The sequence below is a fragment of the Bos grunniens genome, chromosome 29, assembly GCF_055505025.1.
Source record: "Bos grunniens cultivar Pamir isolate PY7600 chromosome 29, Bosgru_T2T1.0, whole genome shotgun sequence".
NCBI lineage: Eukaryota > Metazoa > Chordata > Mammalia > Artiodactyla > Bovidae > Bos > Bos grunniens.
In genome coordinates, this window is record NC_141193.1 from 24,842,175 (window position 1) to 24,866,881 (window position 24,707).

A 24,707-nucleotide genomic window follows, 5' to 3' on the forward strand; every position below is an offset into this window, starting at 1 on the left:
ATAAAAATGATCTTAGTATAAAGACAACAAGGAGAACATTAGCTTAGTACTAATTCTTGAATTTCAATGCCCAGTGAAGCCATCTCTGCCCCATATTGTCTCAGGACCATTACTTATGGTCTCATAAAGTCATTCACACTTACTATAAAACTTCATTCACAAATACTCACATTGCTTCTGCTGTTGCCATTGTGAGCTCTTGGAACTTGTCCTCTTCTGGAGGGTAACTAGTTATTTCTTCTTTTCCTCTAGAAAAGTATGAAAAAAGTTACAGCGGATTAGAACTTCCTTGGGTAAATACTTCTAAGTACTCACTAAATGGTACCTATTGTACTTAATGTTACACGAAGCAAACACACAAGTATAAAAAAAATGGTCCATGGCTTCAAGATGAGTAAGCTCAAGTCAGAAAGAAAGGCATGAAAAAAAACTCTATTACAAAAGAGAACAAAATAAACGCTAAACAGAAGAATAAGCACTGTGCTCTGGGCACAGAAAAAGGAATAATTACTCTGACTAGGCAATCCAGAGGGCTTTCGAGGTGGGGCTAGTGGTAAAGAACCCACCTGCCACTGCAGAAGACATAAGAGACAGAGGTTCAATCCTTGGGTCAGGAAGATCCCCTGGAGAAGGGCATGCAACCCACTCCAGTATTCTTGCCTGGAGAATCCCATGGAGAGAGGATCCTGGCAGGCTACAGCCCATGGGTCACAAAGTTGCTCACACAACTGAGCAACTTAGCACAGCACACAGGCAATCAAGATCCCCAAGGAGGTAGTATTCGCCTTAGGAAACAGGGGAGAAAATACTGCAGGTGGGAGAAAATACTGCAGGTGGGAGAAACGCGTGAAGAAAAGCAGTGAGGTGTCCACACCCAGGTCTCTGACAGGACTAGAATTTCAAGTGCTTAGAAGGATGTGGCTAGAAATGAGGCTGGAAAGGTGGGGTCAGATCAGACCGAGGGCTGCCTTCAATACAAATGCCACAGCACTATCTGTACTTCTTTCTGATATTTATATATATGGTTTCATAACTAAGCTACTCTAAAGGTAACACCCTTTTATCTCATCTGTCTCCACGGGTCCGTGGAGTCTATCTCAGTTCCTGGTGATGCTGAGCTTGTGTACTTCCAATGCCCAGATCACCTGAACTATGAGAAAAAGCAGAGAAAAGATAAGATACACTGTGCCAGTCCAAGAGCTCTGCTGCAACTCCACCACACAAGGACTATGCCACCAGCATATCACTGGAAGATACACAACATCAGTGCCAAAGCTCTTTTCTTAGAGGCCAGAGAGCACTACTCAGCAACATCACGGTGCTAGGCAGAAGCAGAATCAGAACAAGGCCTAGATCCTTGGTCATCCTATTCTAATACAGCTTTGTTAACACCCTAGACATTTGAAGAGATCTGGAGGTGAGGGAAGTTGTTCAGGGGAAAGATAGAAGAAGCGCTCAATTAAAATTCTGTCTCAGGAATTCCTTCCTAGCGCTCCAGTGGTTAGGACCCTCTGCCTCCACTGCAGGGGACATGGGTTTGATATCTGATCAAGGAACTTAAGATCCTGCATGCTGCACAGCACGGCCACCAAAAAAAAAGATCTGTCTCAACAGACTTGCTACTGGTTGATGTAATTTTCCAATACTTACTTTGCAGGATTTACAAAGCTACACAATCTACAATGGAGAGAGTTATTGTGTGCCTTCTTCTTTAAAAAAAAAAATGTAGTTTACGGTTCTCTTCAAACTACAACTATGTCCTCTAGAATTTGCACAGATTTCTCGGCAACAACTTACTCAATGTCTTCCTCCTTTGGGCAAGTGACTGGAGTCACATCCTCTTCACAGGACTGCTCATCACCCCTAGGTTCTTGTCTCACTTTCAGATCAGGGCTTGTATGAAGGGTGCCAATCTTCTCAGTAGTTTTACGCACAAAGCTGGAAACACTGGAGGTCAAATACCAATAAACTACCATGAAAAAGGTCTCATTACTGCCAAGAATGAAAATTTCAGTACACGAGTTCTCTACGTTCCCATTAGTCTCTGAAGGGAACTGGGACTTACTAACAAGACTGTTTATTACAACTTCCCTAATCAAACTACAATTTCACATTAGGCCCACATAAATTTTATAACGTAAAAAGGATGCACATCATTTACTAAACTACTTTGATTCAGCCCTAAAGAAAAGGTCTTTAATTCCAGCTGTGCCTACAGTGTTTCTGCATGTGATCATCCTAAGCCATAGAATTTCTTCATGAAACTCAGCTGCTAACTTGTCACATTTATCCTTCTTGGAAAGCAAATATGTATCCAGTAGAACTCAGATTAGCAGCCCTGGCACAGTGTCTTCTCTTTCATGGTCAATCCCAGGCCCACAGAGTAGTTAGAAAGATTGCTGAGGAGTCTCCAACTCTGAGCCCAAACTGAGAAATGATGAAGAAATGACTAATGCTATGTGGAAACTTTTCCTATCAGGGATGAGGGGAAAAAAAGATTTTTAAACTTTGGCTCAGTCTGGTGGGGAGGGTAGGGATGGGAAACACATTTGTAACAACTCAAATATCCAGCTACTCAAACAATCTTGAGGGTAGTTGCATTCCCCAAAATTGAAATGAGAAGTTAACAACTTCATATAACAGGCTATATGAGGAATAACCTAGTTACTTCCTTTTAAGTCGTTTAAAATGTCTTTCTTCTCTCAGCACAGACATGCCTAATATGACAACAGAAGTAAAACCAGAAATGGGATTAATTGGCAAGACTAATAAGCTTACCTCTCCTTGACAGCCTGAAGAGACACAAGAGGAGATGGAGAACGAAATGATAATGGAATGCCGAAGGGGAGAAAAGTTTCACTTTTATCCGTCTCAAATGTCACTGATGCGTGAGAAACATTATCTGGATGAATGGAATCAGGGAAAAGAAACAAAATCTAATCACACGAAGAGTGTTTTAATCTTTAAAGAAATTCTGAAATGAATAAACCAAAGGAAATAAAAGATTCAATGTCAAAATCACAACTGACCCAAATACAAATGAGTGGAACACAGGTTTACAAGATGCCCAAGATGGTCCACATATAAAACACTCAGACAGGTACCTTAGTTTTTCCTACTAACCCTGAATCCCCATAGTCATAAAGGAAGTTTAGAGTCTCTATTAATCTCTTCTCAAGAGTTCGGCCACAGGAATACTTGAACATCGAAAAGTGAAGGCAATGACCCCCAAAACTGTAGTAATTTTTCATTCCTAATGAAAAATAATTCGGTTAGTCAGGATAAAATTGTTCTACTCTTTTGGTTAATGACTTCCTCTCTTAACCTTTCCCGTACTTTAATACAAGATCAAAATTGGGAACTTTACAAAATTTAGCTTAAACACGAGAGGGAAAAATTCCAACTAAACATAAACCCATTCCTCTAATGGTGAAGAGATCAGTAAGTCTGGATGGAAATTCTATCAACTTAATAAAAATTATTAACACCTTGTAGAGGAAAAAAAAAGAAGCCACAGACAATAATTGCTTCACATCAGCAATCAATAAAAACGCTTTCCTTTCCTCACCTTCACTTCCCTGGGAGCCACAGCAATGATCTGGCTGGTCCTCTTCTTGATGTGAGGCAAATTCTTTAAGTCTCTCATCTTCGGAGAGTGTCTGGCTGTGAAGGGAACAAGAGTCTTCATCTGACTGACTGCCTCTTCTACTATTAATGATACGATAAATACCAGAGTCCAAGATGCTGAAACTTTCCTAAAAAGAAAAAGAATTAAAGAAAAATTAAAATGTTTATAACACGATATAGCTCTTTTAAGGAAAAAATCAACACTAAAAGCAACAGGTCATTAATGACAATTATGGCTTATTAGAACAAAACAGTGAGCAAGGTCTCGGTCCCTCTCACATGCCTGCAGCATCATGAGACCAGATTTCTCTGGCCAGTCTCCACAAAGCCTGGCAGTGAGAATGAGGATTAAACAAGACAATCCTGAGCTGCTCTGAGACTCAAGCTAACATGAAGCATCTGAAACCACATACTAGGGGCAGTTTAACTTGTACTGGAGGTTACATAATGTACATTTTCAAACAACATATAATAAACAATGACAAAACAAAATGCAGCTCTAAGACACACACAAAGAAGTGCTTCAGAGAGCTGTCCAAGAGCTGAAAGAAAGCCCCCTCTTGACACCCACCGCCTCCCCTCCAGTACAAACACTGGAAAGAAGCTAAGTTTTGGGATCCTGGAAATAAGTGAGAACAACCTAATGGAGAACGTCTCACTATACAGCAAAACCCTTTGAAAGTGTGAATACTTACATGTGATGAAATGGAGCTTCTTCTACTGCTACAGGCTGAATCCAAAGGTTCCAATTTTAAGATCAACTCTTCCAGTTGGGAAATTAGATCACCATAGGTTGTTAAGTCTAGCTGAGATTTCAAGTGTTCCAATTTATCTACAGTTAAAGTTTTTCTTCCCTAATAAAAATGACAAGTAGAAACCCAGTAGGAGAGCTTTCCATTTGTAACTAATTCCATATTCAAATTGCCAATACATTGACAGAGGTCTAACATAGAACATAAAACCTCAAAGGTGTTTTAAAAGGGCTTTAAAAGCTAGTAAAAGACTTAATGAGAATTTTCTTAGGAATTAAGCATTTAATTAAGAGTTACTGCACACATAATAATTTCACTTAAAACAAGGCCTGAAACTAAAATAAATTTGTGGGTAAATTTTATCTTGGGGCTTGCCTGATGGCACAGATAGTGAAGAATCTGCCTGTAATGTAATGTAAGAATCTGCCTTTGATCAAGACCCAGGTTTGATCCCTGGATCAGGAAGATCCCTTGCCTGGAGAATTACATGGACAGAGGAGCCTGGAGAGCTACAGTCTGTACAGTCACAAAGAGTAGGACATGACTAAGTGACTAACACACACACGTTCGGTTTTTCTCGCCCCCACTCCCCACTCCACACTTACAGGTCATGCTTCCTTTCGGGATTTATTACTGCTTAATCTGCAAGCTATTGTGCTGTTCACAGTTGCTCAGTTGTCTCCGGCTCTTTGCAACCCTATGGACCATAGTCCACCAGGCTCCTCTGTCCATGGGCTCTTCCAGGCAAGAATACCAGACTGGGTTGCCATGCCCTTCTCCAGGGGCTCTTCCCAACCTAGGGGTCAAACTCACGTCTCCTGCATTGGCAGATGGATTATTTACCCCTCAGCCATCTGTGAAGCCCCCTGCAGACTAATAAATACAAGCAACTGTGTAGCATAATCCCGCAAACCAGAATGATCTTAACAACCCAGATGAACGTGTAAGCTCTCTGACTCACTCTGCTGGCAATGACAGAATTTTGGAAAAGACAGCAAGTTCGAGCAGCCAGGTTCCACAGGCCTCTCCTTAGCAGACGTTCCACACAGCGCTCCACAGACAACAGGGAGAGATGTGAGACCTTCCCATTCAGGTGCAGACAGAACAGCTCATTCTTGCAAACAGCCACATCCTGAATATCTACAAAAACCACAGGGGTGAACATGCAGGATGCTGACCAAATATTTCTTTTCCGTTTTTGTGACTGGATGAAATTATTCTAATAAATTCATTTTATACGGTTTGGTTTGATCGAATTTCACCTCTATTTTTATATTTTCATTTCAATGAGAAAATCATATTTTCGACACTATTCTAAAAAGATCAAGAATAAGAGGAATACCTGTCTGATCTAAAACCCTATATTTAAAAATGCTATTTTTTTTGTGAAAAGAAGGGCACTTTAAAAGAGGACACTTCTGAGACCAGACTATCACATTTCTGAGAGTAACAAATTTGATGTCAATAAACAGACTTTAACACATATGTAAATCAACAAACTGTTCCTAAAAAAATACCTGTCTTGGCAGAACATTATGAAAGAATAAAACACTAGTTTTCACAGGAGACCCTCAGGAAACTTAATTCACAAGAAATCAATGTTGATCAGATCATGAGATAATGGTTTCTTTATCTTTTTAATGTTTTTACAAAGTACAAAATGATCCGTAAGTCAAGATACAATCTCTGGGCAATCATACTAAAAATGCTAGATTTATTTCCTCCGTTTCTGGTTTAAACCAGAAGAATACAACGACTGATAGTCTTTGCCTCAGCCACATAAAATAGTTATTGTTCCCACAAGGACTTTTTGAATTCCCCCCTCCCCTGCCCTCCGCCCTGTTTTTTGCATACGAGGAGTGTTTATTAACTCAGGGATTCCCCAATACATCAACCCCAAATTATTAAGCCACAAAACAGGAGTTAAAGCAAGATTTCTAACAGAGGTAAAGGTTAAGGGTAAGTAGAAGGGGAAAATTAACCCATTCAACCCTTAGCAGTGGTTGCTAATACTTAAGAGAAAGTTTTATTTAAAATAACTAACTACAAATTCACAAATGTATACTTGGGAAGTACCTTATGATGGAATACACCTATGATGTTAATCTTTAAAAGAAATGTCACCTCGTTCTACTTTCTACTTCTTACACTGCAAGAGAATCCTCCTACAATAACTAAATCTTTCAGAAGCATGCAATTAAAAATTATATAAGGAAAAAAAAAAACATAATTACCTTTGACTTCACTCCAAAGAAGAACTTGAACATTCTGAGGAATGAAAATATAAATTCCTCTTTCTGTCCAAGTCAGCACACAATGCTCACTGCAAAAAAACATGGAAGAGGTCAAGAGAATTCTAGTTTGCTTGGAATCAGAAGTTTATAATTCCCTGAATTCAGACCCTCACATTAGCTATTAAAAGCAAGATCTGCGTATACAGAGAAAACCCAACAGCTAATTCAGCTAATCATGTCCTATCACCTCTTTTTTGTCTGTGACAAGAGCCCACTGAAAGATATCATAACATGATGCCAAAATGGGAAAAATTCAGATACGCTAAATACCTTCTACAAAAATAAAACGCTGATGTTTGTTAAAATAGCTAAACCTCCCATATCTGGTATGACAGGGGCCCATTTAAAACAAAGACTAAAGATAACATTTTATCATTCCTCACTGCTCTGGTGAGCTACTTTTAGGGAGGGAAATACTTTGATGTCCTTAGTTTTATGTGGGCAATAAAAGGTTGAAAACTCCCAGTCAACTCTGGGAGTTTTTGTTTGTTTGTTTATTAAAGGCTATACCTGTATTATCTAACCTTGCAGCAACTCATCAAGATAGAAGCACTATTCCTATTTTGTAAAAGAGAGAAACTGAAGCCCGGAGAGATAAATAATATGTCGAAGGCCATTTAGCATGAATATACAAGAGTCCAAATTTATCCCAAGGAGTCTGGGTCCAAAATCTGACTTTTTTCTCCACACCTCATAGAATCTACTGCTACCCTCACTGATCCTCAATGACCCACCCACTGTTATCTGGAATCCTGAACATTCCACTTATCTATAGTCTTGAAAGGTCACAGATTTTCTAGCTGCCAAACCCAATAACCTCCTTCTTCATTTTCCTTCTTGAGCCCCAGCAGGGGCCAACCCTGCATATTGTCCCTTCCTTCCTGAGTCTCACTTCCTAGACTCTGGACACTGCTTCATCCACCTCCCTTCCCAGTCCTCTGGTACTCTCCATCTTGGCTCATTTCCTTCTATACTCCTTTGCTCATGTATCTCATTAACTCTCTCCAGGCTGCTATGGCTTTTTTATACACCACCAGTAATCCCTACTTCTCGTTCCTGGTCAGAGCTTTCTCCATATATAACATTCTCACCCTAACCACCTCTCAAGGATTAGCAGCAGCTTTACTCCCCTTTGAAATCCTCCACGACAGTTCTCAGCCATCGCTCACAACTCTTACTTTTGATTGCTGTTAAACATTTTCTAGAAATAAACTATATCTCTCCAAAAATTATGATCTTGAGAACAGGGACTTTAATTTCGTTTATGCCTCCAAGTGCACTACAAATGGTAGGTACCAGGTGGTTACAGAACCAAGAGTGATATTTAACAGGAACTGGGTCATCACACAAATATTAAACATTTTGCCAATATAAGATCAGATCACTGTCCCTACAGAAAAGTAACCTTTGTCAGAAAGAAGAAAGAAATCATCAGAACCATAGTTAAAACTAAAATTGGAAGGTTGCCTTTAGGAGCCAGAGGGGAAAAAAATCAGACCAGAAGATCCTGAATACAGAGATACAGGATCACGGTTTTGATACTGAACTTCATACTCAGGTTGGAAAAATTCCATAAAAATAGGTATGGGCTGGGGCAGAGGAGGACTTAAGAGCTAAGACTTTGTCATTTATACAGCCTTCACCCCCTTATAATAAACAGAAAGCGACACAAGCCTAACAACACTGTTTAAAAAGTTAAAGACGGGAGGGATTTCCCTGGTGGTCCTGTGGCTTAGACTCCATGCTCCCAATGCAGGGGCCCCAGGTTCAATCCCCGGTCAGGGAGCTAGATCCACATGCACAACTAAGAGTTCTCATGTTGCGACGCAAGAGCCTGCAATTCGGATCAAAGGCGCAGCGTCCCACAACTGGACCCAGCACGGCCAAGTAAATAAATACAATTCTTTTTTTAATTTTTTTAAGTTAAAAACAGGAAAGTGATATCAGTGTACCCAAAAGGAAATTAAGTATACAAATTTGCTTCCTTGTGGGATTTCCCCATGGGATTCATGGGTATAGCAGTGAAAGTTATCATGACACAAATGGGGGGAAAAAAGTAACAACAAGTCCTCTTACTGATTTTTTTATTTAGTCATTATTTGAGAACTTTCATGGCAGATAGATGGGGAAACAGTGGAAACAGTGTCAGACTTTATTTTGGGGGGGGCTCCAAAATCATGGCAGATGGTGATTGCAGCCATGAAATTAAAAAACACTTACTCCTTGGAAGGAAAATTATGACCAACCTAGATAGCATATTCAAAAGCAGAGACATTACTTTGCCAAAAAAGGTCCATCTAGTCAAGGCTATGGTTTTTCCAGTGGTCATGTATGGATGTGAGAATTGGACTGTGAAGAAAGCTGAGCACCGAAGAATTGATGATTTTGAACTGTGGTGTTGGAGAAGACTCTTGAGTCCCTTGGACTGCAAGGAGATCCAACCAGTCCATCCTAAAGGAGACCAGTCCTGGGTGTTCATTGGAAGGACTGATGTTGAAGCTGAAACTCCAATACTTTGGCCACCTGATGCGAAGAACTGACTCATTGGAAAAGACTCTGAAGCTGGGAGGGATTGGGGGCAGGAGGAGAAGGGGACGACAGAGGATGAGATGGCTGGACGGCATCACTGACTCGATGGACGTGAGTCTGAGTGAACTCCGGGAGTTGGTGATGGACAGGGAGGCTTGGCGTGCTGCGATTCATGGGGTCGCAAAGAGTCGGACACGACTGAGCGACTGAACTGAACTGAGAACTTTCTACGTGCCGAGCACTGTGCCAGCAGTAAAGGAGCTAACAGTGTGGTGCCGGGATGGACATGCACAGTCCGGCGAGACAGGATGGTGAGGCAGGAGCGAACAAAAGTGACAACGGTGCAAGGGAGCGAGCGTCTGACGTGAGCCCCTGGAGGAGTCGGGAAAGCCTTCAGAGTGGCATAATTATACTTCAGCCGAGGAGCAGGCACAGCCACATCATGCAGGGCTTTGTTAGCCAGGCAGGAACTCTAACGGGAGCTTTAAATAGCTTAACTCAAAGAACTAAGAAGAGAACCAAGCAGACTGTGGCCTTCCCATTAAAAAACATACTCCTGGGTAAGGGACTTGCCTGCACCCCATGCATCACACACAGTCAACAAATGTTTAAGTGTCTATGATGTGCCAGGCATTATGCCAAACACTGAAAAAAACACAGTGACTAAAACAGACACCAAGCCCGCGTGGACCTTACCGTCTAGGAATAAGATAGGCATGTATGTTTGAATATGTAATTATAAACTGTGATAAGTGGCATAAAGAAAGAGTTTTTAATATGCTTCATCTATGGGCAAATAAATAGCTTTCTCCAGTAACTTTCAGGATGAATTATGGATTTATCAAAGAGTTACACTCTTTACAAATGTCTTCCAAATATTTCAGTGGAGGTAGTGCAACATATACATACATTAGTTAGGGGCAGTTAGTTGACATTTCAAGTGTTTTGTTTTTTGTTTTTTTAATTACACTCAAAGAGAGGTTAGTTAGCCTTTGAAAAAACTCAATTGGAGCCAAACTCCAGACTACCCTGTAACAGCTCTACAGAATGTTTCCTGAATCTTCATTATCGATCTTGTTAATTGTTAATTAGGCTAAGGGATATTAGAAATAATATCCTATTGCTGTTGCCTGGAAAATCCCATGGACGGAGGAGTCTGGTAGGCTGCAGTCCATGCTAAGGGTCAGACACGACTGAGCAACTTTACTTTCACTTTTCACTTTCATGCATTGGAAAAGGAAATGGCAACCCACTCCAGTGTTCTTGCCTGGAGAATCCCAGGGACGGGGGAGCCTGGTGGGCTGCCGTCTATGGGGTCACACAGAGTCGGACACGACTGAAGCGACTTAGCAGCAGCAGCTGAAATAAGAGAAGTTCAAGACATACAGACTGACTGGAAACCATACACTGGGCACTCCCATGCTTGTAGAACAAGCTGTAAGAACTGGCAAGCCCAGCAGCTAACAGCTCTAAGTGGCACTCTGTGCTACCGCTTAATAGTAGACTTTTTTGAACTTAACCCAAATAGAAAGCTAGCTAAACTCTGACTTTAGAACATGGCTGGCTGGATCCAACTTGAGCAGATCTTTCATGCAAAGCACCTAAAGAACAGGGAGCTGAAATTTCACATTGACAAGAACAAATTCTACAACTACTTTTGCACTTGCTTGCTAAGAAACATACATATGCAGCCGATTTCAGTCTGAGGCTTGCTTTCATTGTTGTATCCCGCCAGGGAGGGGAGGTTATGAAAGAATGTGTACCTATAGCTCTGAGCTCTAATTGTCAGATATACCCAACAACTATAAAGTGTGCAAGTGGTTTAGGGCAGTTCAAAAAAGAAAGGGAAGTGTATTTCTATGCTTTTTTTCCATTCCTCTTATATATAGCACTTTACACAGTCATTTCCTGATTTTCTAAAAATGATTTAATACAAAAACGAACTTAAGAAGCTAACTGCCTCTGAACAAGAAACAGATGAAGTTGTTTTTTTTTTTTTTTAAGGATCAAAGAGAGAAACTTACCTAATATGTAAGAGTTTGGGGAAAGACAAAGACTGGGAGCATCCAATCGTATGATCATACTGAGGTTCTGATCTAGGAAGTAAACATGATTCATGGTTTAATCTCAATATAAAAGTATCTTTTTCGATACACAGGAAAATTTCTGCCTACAAAACAAATTCAAGAGCCAGTTCACTGCATTTGCTCTTGTTCAATTTGCTTTAACCATATAAAAAATAATTGATTAAAGAGTTTTAGGTTTCTCTGAATCTTTTAATAAAAATTCTACTTCACTCTTAAAAGGTATGATAAAATCTTTGATGCATATAGAATGTCAGAGGTTTCAACCCAACCCCCACCCCATGTAAGTTCCTCAAATACTTCCTACTGAACATATAAGTCATTACCTTAGATTAATCACAGGAAGAGGTGGTGAGGAGAGGAGTTTCTTAAACTGATGTGTGCTTAAAACTTCTCCATCAAAGTTCACCTCCCACATCCTGGAGCCAGGGCGAGCACAGTATATTAGGGGCTGCTGGCCTGCAGAACACCTTCCCGGGAAGAAACAAGCTCCATATTCTCCATCTCTTTCCTTGTTTCCAATTTTCCAAAATTTTTCTCTAATACCCCCCACAAAAAGAGAGAAATCATGTTTACTGACAGAAATGTCAAAAGCATTGGACTGCAAATCCACATGGCCATAATAACTGCACCCACAATGTCCTCCCTTTCCTCATATTAGCAATTTACTGGAACGAACAACAGAATGGAAAGATCAAAAACAGGGTTACAACTCTCACTTGGCATTAACTATTTCTGTTACAGGAAGCAAAACACTTCAGGTTAGTATTCAGTTTATTAGCCACAGTCAGAGTTAATGTGAAGGCTCTTTTCCAAAACTAAAGATGAGTGCTCCCAAACCATTTCCTACATCCTTAAACCCTACTGATTGCTCATCTGGGTTTTCAGCTGCCCCGTGGAGGCCACTGATCTACTCTCCAATCCTGTCTCCAGGCCACTCGTCTGTCACAAATACCCAATAAACGCCTCACTCTTTCCTGAAAACGCTAAATCCTTCTGAAAGTCTGTACCTTGGGACATTCTGTTCCCCTAGGATTACACGAACTAGCTATATAAAAGAACTGCACATACAAAGCTGCCTGAGAACATGGAGGGTGAGGATGAGTATGGCTCTTCCCAAACACTCCTTTATTTTTCGTGAGCTAACTCCATCCTTCCTCCTCTGACAGCCTTCTCTGACTCCTACAAGCAGAATTTCAGGCTTCCCATGCCATGTTTTCAAAGCATTCACCGCATCGCATGTGGCAGTGGTGTCTACTTGAACGGGAGGTGCTAGTGGTGAAGAACCCACCGGCCAGTGTAGGAGACGTAAGAGACTCTGGTTCCATCCCTGGGTAGGGATTTTGATCCCTAGGTAGGGAAGATCCCTGGAGGAGGGCATGGCAACCCTCTCCAGTATTCTTGTCTAGAGAATCCCCATGGATGGAGGAGCCTGGCGGGCTACGGTCCACAGGGTCACAAAGAGTCAGACACGACTGAAGCGACTTAGCACCTGTGCATACACCCTGCACTAAACTTGCTTGAAGAATAAAACAAAACATTAGCTTTACTAGAAGAATAGTTTTAAGGATTAACTAAAATAAGCCAGAAATGTATTTTATTTCCCAAATAAGGAACATAAGTAATGAAACCATAACTTCTTGTATTGCTCTGTATGCACTTCAAAGCACGTTCACATACATAATTCTTCTAGTGAAGCTCATTAACAACACTGACAGAAAGCAGCAGGAAAAGCAACCGCGTATCTCACTTGGGTTAGTTATCAGGAGCCTTGGTTTGAACAAAAAAAAGTGTTTGTTTGGAAAGGAACATAGCTTGAAACAAACAAAACTTTAACATAAATAAAAAATGTTAATTATTGTACTATCCAGGTTCCCCCAAACTGAATTCTACCTAATGAATAAGGCATTTCTAAAACATGTTATTTTTGCAGTTGGCTATCCTCATAACCAACTCTAGTCACAATCCTGTGAAACGGGAATTAGCAACTATATTGCACAGAGATAAAAATAAACCTCCATTTATTTAGCTCTTTATACCATTTCACTAGATTCTCAAAACAACCCTAGAAAGGTGTTAATTCAGTCCAGTGTTCTGACCACTTGTCAGAATGTCAGTCAGATTTCTGAACTGGACTATGTAGTAAACAGGAAAAAACACAGATGAAGAATATTTAAGAAATTTGTGAGGTTAACTAATATTTTACTCAAATCTCAAGAGTAGATTTAATGGCCAAAAGGTCCAATGTCAAAGGATATACTAGAAGTAACTGAGGTACAGAAAAGACACAAAACCAAGACAGAAAGATTCTAGTCTGCCTCCTCCAGCCGCATGATGTCAAGCAAGCTCTACTGCTCACTAGGTCTAGGCTAAAAGTGAACGGGTGACATTGGATGATATCCAGTTCTATAAGCCTAACTTCATCACTAACCCACAGTCGTAAATAAGTCAGAACCAAGTACATCCCCCTTCCTACTAATTCCAGGTAAACGGATGCTTTGCGTCTCAAAGCCTTGCTCCACAGCTGTATACCCAGGTTCTGATACCAGACACCTGCAACCTCCTATTATGGTCTCCTTTCCACAAGTCTTTCTCATCCTAAGAAAACAAAGTGCAACCTCTCCTCACCTTCTCACGAGATAGAAGAACCCCCAGAAAGACATAAAAAGCTTCCAGTCCTGGATAGTTCTAAGAGGACCAATTTCCAAACCCTGATTTCCCACATGTACCCTTCCTTAAAAATGATCTGAGAGCCCATGTACTTAGTTAGAGTGACATTTACAGCTGTCACTCTCAGTATGGTGCAAACTTACCAACAGGATCCCCAGCAACTCCCAGCTCAAGCCAGAAGGACACATCTTGGAATATGCCTAATTCTTTCTCGCTGCTCCCCAAGAGGCTGCACCTTCCTACTAGAACAGCCTCTCCTCTCCTACCTTTCTGCCTTCAAACCTCACCTACTAAACCTCCTCATCAAGTTACTGAAGCTGGCTAGCGGACTCACAGGGGTTTATCAAGCAATTGTCTCTTTTTTCGTGTGTGCTCGAAATTCTCCATAACACATTTCTAAAAGAGGGGATGGGTTCGGAGGAATATGGTAGCTGGCCAAGGCTGCTGGAAGGGAAAAGGTGGGGTGGGGGTGGTGAATATTTCTATGCAGTGAGAATGGCTGAGGAACTTAAGCACAGTGATACACAGGATTTATTCATTTCAAGCCATTTCCTGTTCTGGTATTTCACAGCCACTACCAATACACTCCTTTGCCATTCACTGGCCCTTTGGCTTGACCCTTGAGATTTCAGTAAATATTTGTCAGCTTCACAAAGTTCTTACTTATTCATCACCCAGTTTTACCTTTTAGTAAAATTCTATTAAATACACAGCAAAATTCCACATCACCATAAAATCTGAGACTCTGAGCCATGTGGGAGAGCAGTTCTCCTGGGTTCCATTATCCTTGCTCTCCACCTGGGCACCTTTCCCAAAAAGTCTCTCGCTTTTCCAGCAAAAGAAAAAAACTACATATCCAATTCCAACAACAACAACAAACTCAATCAAAGAAGACGCCCTGATTCCCCATATAGTAACAGGCCTTTGTTCAACCTTCCTTCATGGCACTCAGACCAGGCTTCTTGGTAGAATTGAGTTTTTGCCTTGGTCACCCACTGGACTATGGTCACTCTCCTCTATATCCTCTCTGCTCTCTAACATCAACTTGCACAGAGCTGGTTCCTTATTAATATTTGTATAACTGAATTGAAGAAATTGGGCGAGATGACTTCTAAGTCCCTTCCAGCTCTGAAATTCTGTATTCCCAATGACTCATGGTTAGTAAGTATACCTCTCAGTGTCACACAAGAAGGATCGAGTAAGCGAAGATACAAGGAGTCTTCCATCCAAATAATCTAACTGGACAACACAGGAATCAACTGTCGTTATTGTCTGAACAGGAAACATCACAAAGGCAGCAGCTGCCTAAAGGGGATGTGACAAGAAAATAAAATTTATCTTTGTGTATACACATAATCCTCCTCTCTTTACCTTTTAAATGAAAACAGCTTAGATAGCAAAACAAAAATTTTAAACGGACCAAGATTAATTTGCCTGTTAGACTGAGTTTCATCCATTCGTTTTGTGAAATGAATGGATCTACATAACTACAGAGGAGAATTCTTAAGGCTCTGTTTGTGATTATCTATTCTTAGAAGCTGGGATGAAGAAGACAAAATACGTTTTGGAATATATGAGAGAACTGTTCACCTGTAGACAGTACTTCTCCACTCGGAAAAAAAAGACAAACTAGGGCTAAGAATCCCAAATGTATTTTGGATGAAAAATACATTATGAATCAAGTGGTAACTGTGATGGGTCATCATGAATATTTCATTAACACATCAAGAATACTCTGATGTGTTAACTAAAAAAATTATTAGGCAATGGTATTTAAATCTCTTCTAATCTGCCACGATCCTCCAAGGAAATAAGCCAATGAGAGACAAGTTCCCCACTTCTGATTTAACAGCTTTGGAAAAGGAAGACAGTGAAAAGCAGGTCTGCTTAACGACAAACTGGAGCATTCCAGGAAGCCTCAGGACCCACATTGCTGAGCCCAATGCAGGGAGTGCCTTTTAGATTCCATTCACAAGTTACATCTATCCTGAAAGAAAGTATACCTGCACTCAAGAATTTCTTCAAAATGGGGACCAGGAGAATAGGAGCCTGGGCAACTGGTACCATTTCTCCATGTCTGCCATTTTATTCACATAACTAATAAACAGGCATCTGTTCTTTCTTGACAGCCAACTATTAAAGAACGCTTTATTTAAGTGGGCCATCCAGGTGAATTATGGAGTAATGTAATAGACAACATGCAAATTATGAAAGTTAGCTCACAGTCATTCTGCAACACGACCAAGATATACCAGGCTACCATACATACTACATGCAAACAAGTTTTCTCAAAATTAATGGTCTGGGCTCTAGATAACCCTGAAAGACATAAAGATCAAACTGTGTTCTTTAATTGAAATTCTGTAAGACAACATCTTATATATTCACCCACTTACACAAAGCACTGAACTGGTTCTCACCTTTGCTTGCTTAGAAGTGTTGAGTTTGATGGCAGAAACTTTCCCCAGATGATCACCTACAAATATTCTAAGAATAGCTGTATCCCAACAGAGAGCTGTAATTTTTCGGCCTTTGTGTTCTGAAGACACATAAATTCGTTCTGGCTTCCCGCGACGCTCTTGATTTAATTCCCAAACAACTACAAGACCTTGACTGCAAGAATGGAGACACAGAAGCAAATTTTTGGCAGTGGTGAAAAATGTACAATTTCGCTGCATCACAGTATCAACTATATTAAATATATAAGCATATTCTTTTTCTTCAGAAAAGAGGAAGTAGAAAGCCAAGGTATTAATCTCCTTGCTTTAGTCCACCAATTTAATACAACAGAAAACTTTGAGGTCCTAAATTATGTTACCTTTCTACTTTGAAGTCTCAGAAATGTTGCCTCATATTAGTGTTTTCCACAAATCCTATAGTGACCAACTGCCCATCCTGGTTTGCTTGGATCTAAATGGTTTCCCAGGTCACAGGACTTTCAGTGCTAAACAAGAGTGAGGCCCAGGCACACCAGGATGATTGGTCACCCTAATAAACACACAACCCCATTTTTCAATTTCAGATGCATTTGGGAAAAATCAGATAGTTTCAAAACAGTTTCTCACCTGGTAGCCACAGCAACATAATCATCATCATGTAAACAGCAGGCTATCTGAGAAATTGCACCTTCCTAGAGCACAGAAGGAGAACTATTAGGCAGCTCCTCAAAAACGTGTAATTTACTACTCAATCTCAAGTTTTACCTTCTTCTTTTATTCCAAATGATGTTTACAATGGAGAACTCACATTTATGACAGATACTCTAGATGGTACATGACAGGGCAACCCTTAATCTTACCCTGTGAGAAAGAAAAAGCCTGTGCTTCCAGCCTTCTTTCTGAATGAGGTTGAGTCCTCCTCCTGAACTGCCCAAAGCCAACCATTTTCGAGACACGGCTATGCTCGTGCACTAGAAACATGGAAACAGACAAGTGAGAGACTCTCAGCCACTAAGCAAATCAAACTATCGACTGGAAATAAGACACTGAGAATTTGTGTCAGGTTCCTCCCCACCACTCTACCCACTGCCCAGTTAGATACCATCCAACGGGATTCAAGCTCTTATTCTAGAATAGTGAAAGATACAGAAGAAAGGACATTTCAGTTTCAACTTTTTAACTGAATCTCAAAATGGCTGAATAGGCTCAATTGTATAAATGAGTAATTTCCCCCTTGGCAGAAGCCAGTTACTAGCCTATTCATCTTCTGGGCAATTCAGCTAGGTCATTCCAATGCTGACCGCAACGATGGAAGATCAAGTACCCAGGGGATAAAGCAACCACTTTAACCATGTGTTCAGGTAAATCCTTTCTAGTCTGTACGATGAGAACAGAAAACCCACAGCTCTGAGAGCAAGTGAGACTGTAGACGACGCAAATACAAGTCGCTGTACTATTAGATCTCCCCACACCTTCCTCTCCTTATCCAGAAAAAGCAGTGGCCATGCTGTGCCCAGAACACTACGGTAAAAATTACTGGTTGGCAAACAAACATATTCCCAATCCTCTTCAACCTTGCTTCTTTCTACTATGCTGCTGCTACTGCTGCTAAGTCGCTTCAGTCATGTCCGATTCTGTGCGACCCCACAGACTGCAGCCCACCAGGCTCCCCCGTCCCTGGGATTCTCCAGGCAAGAACACTGGAGTGGGTTGCCATTTCCTTCTCCAATGCGTGAAAGTGAAAAGTGAAAGTGAAGTCGCTCAGTCGTGTCCGACTCTTAGCAACCCCATGGACTGCAGCCTACCAGGCTCCTCTGTCCATGGGATTTTCCAGGCAAGAGCACTGGAGTGGGGTGCCATTACCTTCTCCATCTTTCTACTATAGAAGCTGGAAAATCCAAATCTTCACTTACCCAGTTTCTTTTGCAGCTAGGGGGAGCCCTAGAACTCAAGTCCAGCTAATGAGACTAAGCCCTGTGAGGGCTTCCTGGAAAACTCTGCCCTCTCAGATAAATGGTACAATCTGAAGGGGAAAAAAGCCTTTGTCTCAGGCAGCTCCATCTCACTTGAGCTGCTACTGGAGATAATCAAGACTTGAAGCCGGCCGCTTATCTTGCAAATGTGACCAACAGTCAATATACAGAAGCTAGCAGAACAGGAAAGATGGAAAGCCTGGGTCCTAAGGAATATCAGTGGCCACCACACTAATCCCAGAAATAACGACTTCCAACCAGGTTATAAACACCTTTATTGCTTGAGCCATTACTGAGAAGATTTTCTGTAACTTGCAGCTAAAAAAATGTCAGCTACCAACCCTCATAATTGTTGCTCATATTACTTTGCCTATTACTTCCCGTTCCTTTGCTCAGAGGCTAGAAGGGTGCTCTGGGGTGAGGAATTGGTTATGAGACTGTTCTTTACCATGTCATTCCTGAGTTTATCAAATGAACTCAGAGTTTGAGAGAAGCACATACTCCTTCCCCACAGAACTAATTTTTGGTTAATTTTGCAATGCTAATTTTTAGCTCCGTTCCCTAAAACAGAGGGGTACATCCAATTCCTTGTTTTGAAATGAACTTCATAGAACTGCAATGGTTCTTATTGTTCAAAAGGCAATGAGGTATACTCATTTAAACTATGTTATTTTCAATCAAATACATTACTTTCTGAGAGAAGGCAGTAAGATTTGGGGGAGGGGGTGGATTCAGTAATCAATATCATGACTTCTAAGGATGGGAAAAAAGAATTCAATCAACTGCTTGAAAAATAAATCAAGAAAGTGCTAGGAAAATACTACTTCTACACAAAGTATTACAGTACAGGTAAGAACACCCAGGAGTCTATGAAACATAAAAAATGTTTGGGAGGGGCACACATGTAACAAAGAACGCACCAAACTATCAATATGAAAATAAAACTGATATAAGGATCAAGAAAATCACCTTTAGACGAGTGGAGTCCAGCCTCAGGGCTGAAAGTAATGGATCCAGAGACTCAAATTCTGCAAGAACATGGCTGTAGGACTCTGGTATCACTGGCACAAAAGTCATTTACCCAGACAGATGAAACTACGTTGAGGGACAGGCACACTGATCCTGAATAAAACCTGCAGAAATATAATTTAAGAAGCTCACCACTCTTTCAGCAAGCATTAAATGAACAGGTGTTACAGCGAAGAACAAAATCTGACTCCATGATGGATCTGTTCCTTTTAACCTTTGTCCCCATTGCTGTTGCAATCCATACATAATGGCCTGCCTCAAGGAACCCTGCCCCCCTACCTGAATCTTAAACCAAAATGCCTTTCTTCAGGACCCGCTCCACCTGTGGATGGCTACAGGAAGGGAGAAATTAACAGTCCCCTCCCTGAGGTTGGCCATTCCAGGAGATGTCTGCAAGATTAATAGCCTTTTTACTTTACTTCCTCACCTTCCTCCCCACCCCTAGAAAACAATCTGGTATCCAGACCCCAAGAAGATGGTTATTTTGAGACAGGAGTCCTGCCATTGTCTCGGTCAACCACCTTTCCAAATAAAGTTATTCTTTGCCTGAACACTTCTGTCTCCGATTTACTGGCCTGTCGTGCGGTGAGCAGGGCAAGCCTGGACTCAGGAACAAGTGGAGAAAACAAGGAAACATGAGAAAGGGACAAGGATTCCCTACTCTGGAGGTGCCTGGCATCTAGGTGGGAAGAAAACAAGTACAAGTAACATTATACGTGAGTCAGCTTGTACGGTATCATTCCCTGACTCTAAAACTCCCAGAGAAAAAAAATCCAGATTCTCAAGGTTCTCCATAATCCTATCCTACTCTATTTATCTAACAGTATAGAACAGACCCTGCAAAATATAAGGGGAAATTCTGTCAAGCTCCTCTGTGGTAAAATAGCAACTCCAGCTGCAATTCTTTGAGCTGTAAATCACGTGTCTGTAAGTCTCTCACTGCATTCAATGGTTGCTGCTAAGTCGCTCAGTAGTGTCCGATTCTGTGCGACCCCATGGACTGCAGCCCACCAGGCTCCTCCGCCCATGCGATTTTCCAGGCAAGAGTACTGGAGTGGGGTGACATTCAATGGTTATGAGCCCACAATTCAACAGTGTTTAACAGGAAAAGGGCCGCTGGATGGCTTCCTCCAGCCTGTGAGTGAGAAGTCGGATGCCGAGAATTAGCACATCAAGGGGAATGAGAGCTTCAGTATCAGACCTGATAGGAAAAATCAGGAGTAAGAATTCACATCCCTGGGATCGCAAAAGTCAGACATAACTTAGTGACTAAACTAAAGAATACAAGGGAGCAAATGCCAGCTACCCAGTGAAGACTTTGTCAACTAACACAAGCATTCGTACCTGTTCGACAACACTCAAGCGTGTGTTTCTGTCAAATTATATGAGGTTCCAGAAAAAAAGAAACAGAATTTAAGAAAATTCTACCCATTAATTTTAACTTTTCCTCAATCTTTTGTTACCTACCAAGTTGAGAATAAAAAGCAAATACCACGGAAAAATTCAGAAATAACTGTTTATACTTGTTTTTAATTATTTATACCTTGTGGTTTTGTTTTTCCCAAAAAAACACATGTATTCACTCACTCATTTATTCAACAAATATGTACTTAGCACCAACTATGTGCCAGGCATCCTTTTAGGTCCCAGAGATACAACAGAGGACAAAACCTAACTGAAAGTCCTAACATTCATGAGGCATAATTTCCAGGGGCAAAACACATACAGACGTTTACAATAGTTTTTACTGCATACACATAACATAGTTTTATTTTCTGCTATTAATGCTGTTTTTAATACAGCTTGATCTGTGCAAGAATGGTGTTCTGAAAAAAAAAAAATCTTTAGTAGTTCTCCTATACTCAAAATATTTTTTAAAAATCTTCTGCCATTCTTTCACCCATTCACATTATTAAGTATTACAGACACAGAAAAATCAGGATCACCAGACAAACAGCTCTGCTCACCATCGAGTTCTACAAGGGTTAAGCCCTAACCCGCTGCAGTTGCTGACCACCAGAGCACTCAGAGGAAATTAAGTCAACAGGATGAGGCCCGTGGCTCAGACAAAGGCCCCTCAAACAGATGTATATCTCAGGCAGAATTTTAATCACCTCAGATTTTCATACATCCCCATACATAGAAAAGCACTAAAATCGGTTCTTTGTGATTAGCAGTACTCTTTTACCAAGATATAGGCCTGCCTGCACTTATTTCCCAGCTAAAATTCCCACGTAAACTGTCTTCTCTCCTACCTCTTCTGAGCAGTTTCCTCAGAGCCAACTGAGTGGCTATGGCCCAGGCGGAAGTCCTCAGCAAGCCCCTGAGTAAAATTTAAACTCCTAATTCTGGTGTTTTTTCCTCCAAATCAGCGGCTTCTAGTAAAATATGAGGCACAGTGGTGCTAACAAGACAAAATAATTCCAGAAAGCAGTCACTTTATAATCAACTGAGGAGGAAAGACAAATCACATACACACACACACATCCCTCATACATACACACAGCCCCCTCATACACACACACACACACAGCCCCCTCATACACACACACACACACAGCCCCCTCATAAACACACACACACACACACCCCCCTCATACACACACACACATCCCTCATACACACACACACACACACACACATCCCTCATACACACACACAGCCCCCTCATACACACACACACACACACACCTCATAAGGGGAACAAAAGCAAAGTAATACGTCGGAACACAGAGGACAGAGGGATCACACTGAGTTAAAAGTAACCGCAGAAACCTTTCTAAGGGAAGCAGCACTAGAGCTGAGGAAAGGGAGGGTAAAGAGGCAGCAATAAGCCAAGTATTTACTGTTGTTGTTTAGTCACTAAGTGGTGGCCTACTCTTTGCGCCCCCATGGACTGTAGCCCACCAGGCTCCTCTGTCCATGGGATTTCCCAGGCAATACTGGAGTGTGTTGCCATTTCCTTCTCCAGGGGATTTTCCCAACTCAGGGATGGAATCCGTGTCTCCTGCATTGGCAAGTCAGATGATATATTTGGAGAATATAAGTCTTTGGTTGAAACACAGCATACAAGCAATGGAATAAAAAAAGATAAACCTGGATATTAATTCAGGTACAAGTTACAAAGCACTATGAATCTCAAACCAAGGAACCTGAACAAATTATATTTGGTAAGCAACAGAAAGGCATTGAAGGATTTAGTACTGGTAGACAACATAATTTCTGTAAAGCGCTGTGGGCAGACACTAGAAACCAAGGACTTGAGAAAAGGGGTTAGAAGTGAGAAACTAAAGATAAGGTCTGTTAGTTACTCAAGACATCTTGTGGAGAAGGAGAAAACCTCTCTTGACTTTATGAGCAGAGGAGACTCAAACAGACATGTAGGTAGTAAATGAACAGAATTTAGAATGATAGGGACTGAAGATACAAGAAAAAGAAGATGAATCACTGTGTAAGATCCTAAGGAAGATAGAAAGGAATGACATCAAGACCACAGTGGCTATCTCTTCCACTTGCAAACTTAAATTCTGATATGGATAGATCATTTGGCATTGATCTCAGTGAAGAGAGAATAACCTGGAAATTATGACCTAATCAAGTAAAAAACCTAGTTTCTATTTCTCTGAAAAAGACTTAATGCAGATGAGAACGAAAAGGGAACAGCATATACAATGTCAGTTCTCAAGAGAAGTTGCTGGGTGTTAGTGAAAGTGAAAGTCTCTCAGTCGTGTCTGACTCTTTGAGACTCCGTGGACTATAGCCTGCCAGGCTCCTCTGTCCATGGAATTTTCCAGGCCAAAATACTGGAGTGAGTAGCTGTTCCCTTCTCTATGGGATCTTCCCAACCCAGGGATCAAACTCAGTCTCCTGCATTGTACACGGATTCTTTGCCATCCTGAGCTATCAGGGAAGCCCGGTGAAAGTGTTGCTGCTGCTGCTGCTAAGTTGCTTTAGTCGTGTCTGACTCTGTGCGACCCCATAGATGGCAGCCCACTAGGCTCCTCTGTCCCTGGGATTCTCCAGGCAAGAACACTGGAGTGGGTTGCCATTTCCCTCTCCAAGGCATGAAAGTAAAGTTGCACAGTCATGTCCGACTCTTAGCCACCCCATGGACTTCGGCCTACCAGGCTCCTCTGTCCATGGATTTTCCAGGCAAGAGTACAGGAGTGGGGTGCCATTGCCTTCTCCGGGTGATAGTGTTACACCATTCCAAATTTATACCTTCCCTTGCGCTTACTATCTCTGAATAGACTCCTTACCTCCCAGACCTACTTCGCAAAATCTTCCCAGGCTTTCAGGTCTAGAGTAAGTCCCACTTCTCATAATTCTCAAAGTGGAAGACTCACAGATATCTCGGTGCACACATCCACGTAATTCAAAAATTAATCTGAATTAAGCTTCTGGGTCTCTGAACATTTTCAGAAAGGGAAAGGAAGTGCTCCCTCTCATGAAGCTGCACAGCTCCACTCCTCCACACCATTATAAGGTACTTTTTTACTACTGGGCTGAAACCTGATGACTTGGAACTTTTACCAACTGTGGCTTCTACAGTTTAAGAAAATGTCTGCATGAATGCTAAGTCACTTCAGTCATGTCTGACTTATTGCAACCCTATGTCCTGTAGCCCACCAGGCTCTTCTGTCCATGGGATTCTCCAGGCAAGAGTACTAGAGTGTGTTGCATGCCCTCCTCCAGAGGATCTTCCCCACCCAGGGATCAAACCTGTGGCTCCTGCATTTTGATAGGCAGGTTCTTTACCAAGAGTGCCACCTGGGAAGCCCAAGGAAATGTTTACTCCTTACAAAACAGTCCTTCAGTATTTGAAAAATGTCATGAGGTCTTCTAAAAATTTAACACCAGTTCTTCAATCATTCTGACCTGACAATTTCCAAATTCCTCTCAGTTCTGATAAGCCTTCCACACATGCCTGAACATGTCTTGTCCAGAACTGAACATAAAACTCTTCAGTAGCTTAATAACCAGAACAGAGTAGAAACACTAACTTCCTTGACCTGGACACTAAGTTTCTATATTACATCCTAAAATAGTATCACAGAGGCAGTTTTTTGTGTTGTTTTTTTTTTTCCAGGTATGTTTTTAAAGTAGCCATGTCACACATCTGATTCAACTGAGAAAGAAGCTAACTAACACCCAAAGAAATTTTCAAACAATATTAATACAATCTTCCTAGCTAGTACCTGGGCTTCCCTGGTGACTTAGTGGTAAAGAATATGCCTGCCAATACAGGAGACACAGATTCGATCCTTGGGTTGGGAAGATCTCCTGGTGAAGGAAATGCCAACCCACTCCA

The 24,707-nt window shown here is 41.3% G+C and overlaps 1 protein-coding gene across 9 annotated transcripts in view; it reads right to left on the reverse strand.

Moving 5' to 3' along the window:
* The window catches only part of HPS5 (HPS5 biogenesis of lysosomal organelles complex 2 subunit 2), a 43,921-nt gene that overhangs the window by 16,915 nt on the left and 2,299 nt on the right, over positions 1-24,707 (reverse strand). For 3 of the 9 annotated variants that reach the window (XM_086385118.1, XM_086385115.1, XM_086385117.1), the window contains exons 2-16: positions 21,652-21,800; positions 19,337-19,500; positions 17,255-17,365; positions 17,022-17,086; positions 16,377-16,569; positions 15,128-15,261; positions 11,613-11,825; positions 11,227-11,298; positions 6,614-6,702; positions 5,341-5,519; positions 4,323-4,481; positions 3,569-3,755; positions 2,779-2,902; positions 1,798-1,947; positions 171-248 (exon numbers count right to left, since the gene is read on the reverse strand). In XM_086385118.1, coding sequence (XP_086241244.1) covers positions 171-248; positions 1,798-1,947; positions 2,779-2,902; positions 3,569-3,755; positions 4,323-4,481; positions 5,341-5,519; positions 6,614-6,702; positions 11,227-11,298; positions 11,613-11,825; positions 15,128-15,261; positions 16,377-16,569; positions 17,022-17,086; positions 17,255-17,365; positions 19,337-19,444 — 1,862 coding nt within the window. In that variant the 5' untranslated portion in view covers positions 19,445-19,500; positions 21,652-21,800. The remainder of the gene's footprint in view (positions 1-170; positions 249-1,797; positions 1,948-2,778; positions 2,903-3,568; positions 3,756-4,322; positions 4,482-5,340; positions 5,520-6,613; positions 6,703-11,226; positions 11,299-11,612; positions 11,826-15,127; positions 15,262-16,376; positions 16,570-17,021; positions 17,087-17,254; positions 17,366-19,336; positions 19,501-21,651; positions 21,801-24,707) is intronic. The other 6 variants (XM_086385120.1, XM_086385119.1, XM_086385114.1 and 3 more) reach the window with 4 other exon arrangements.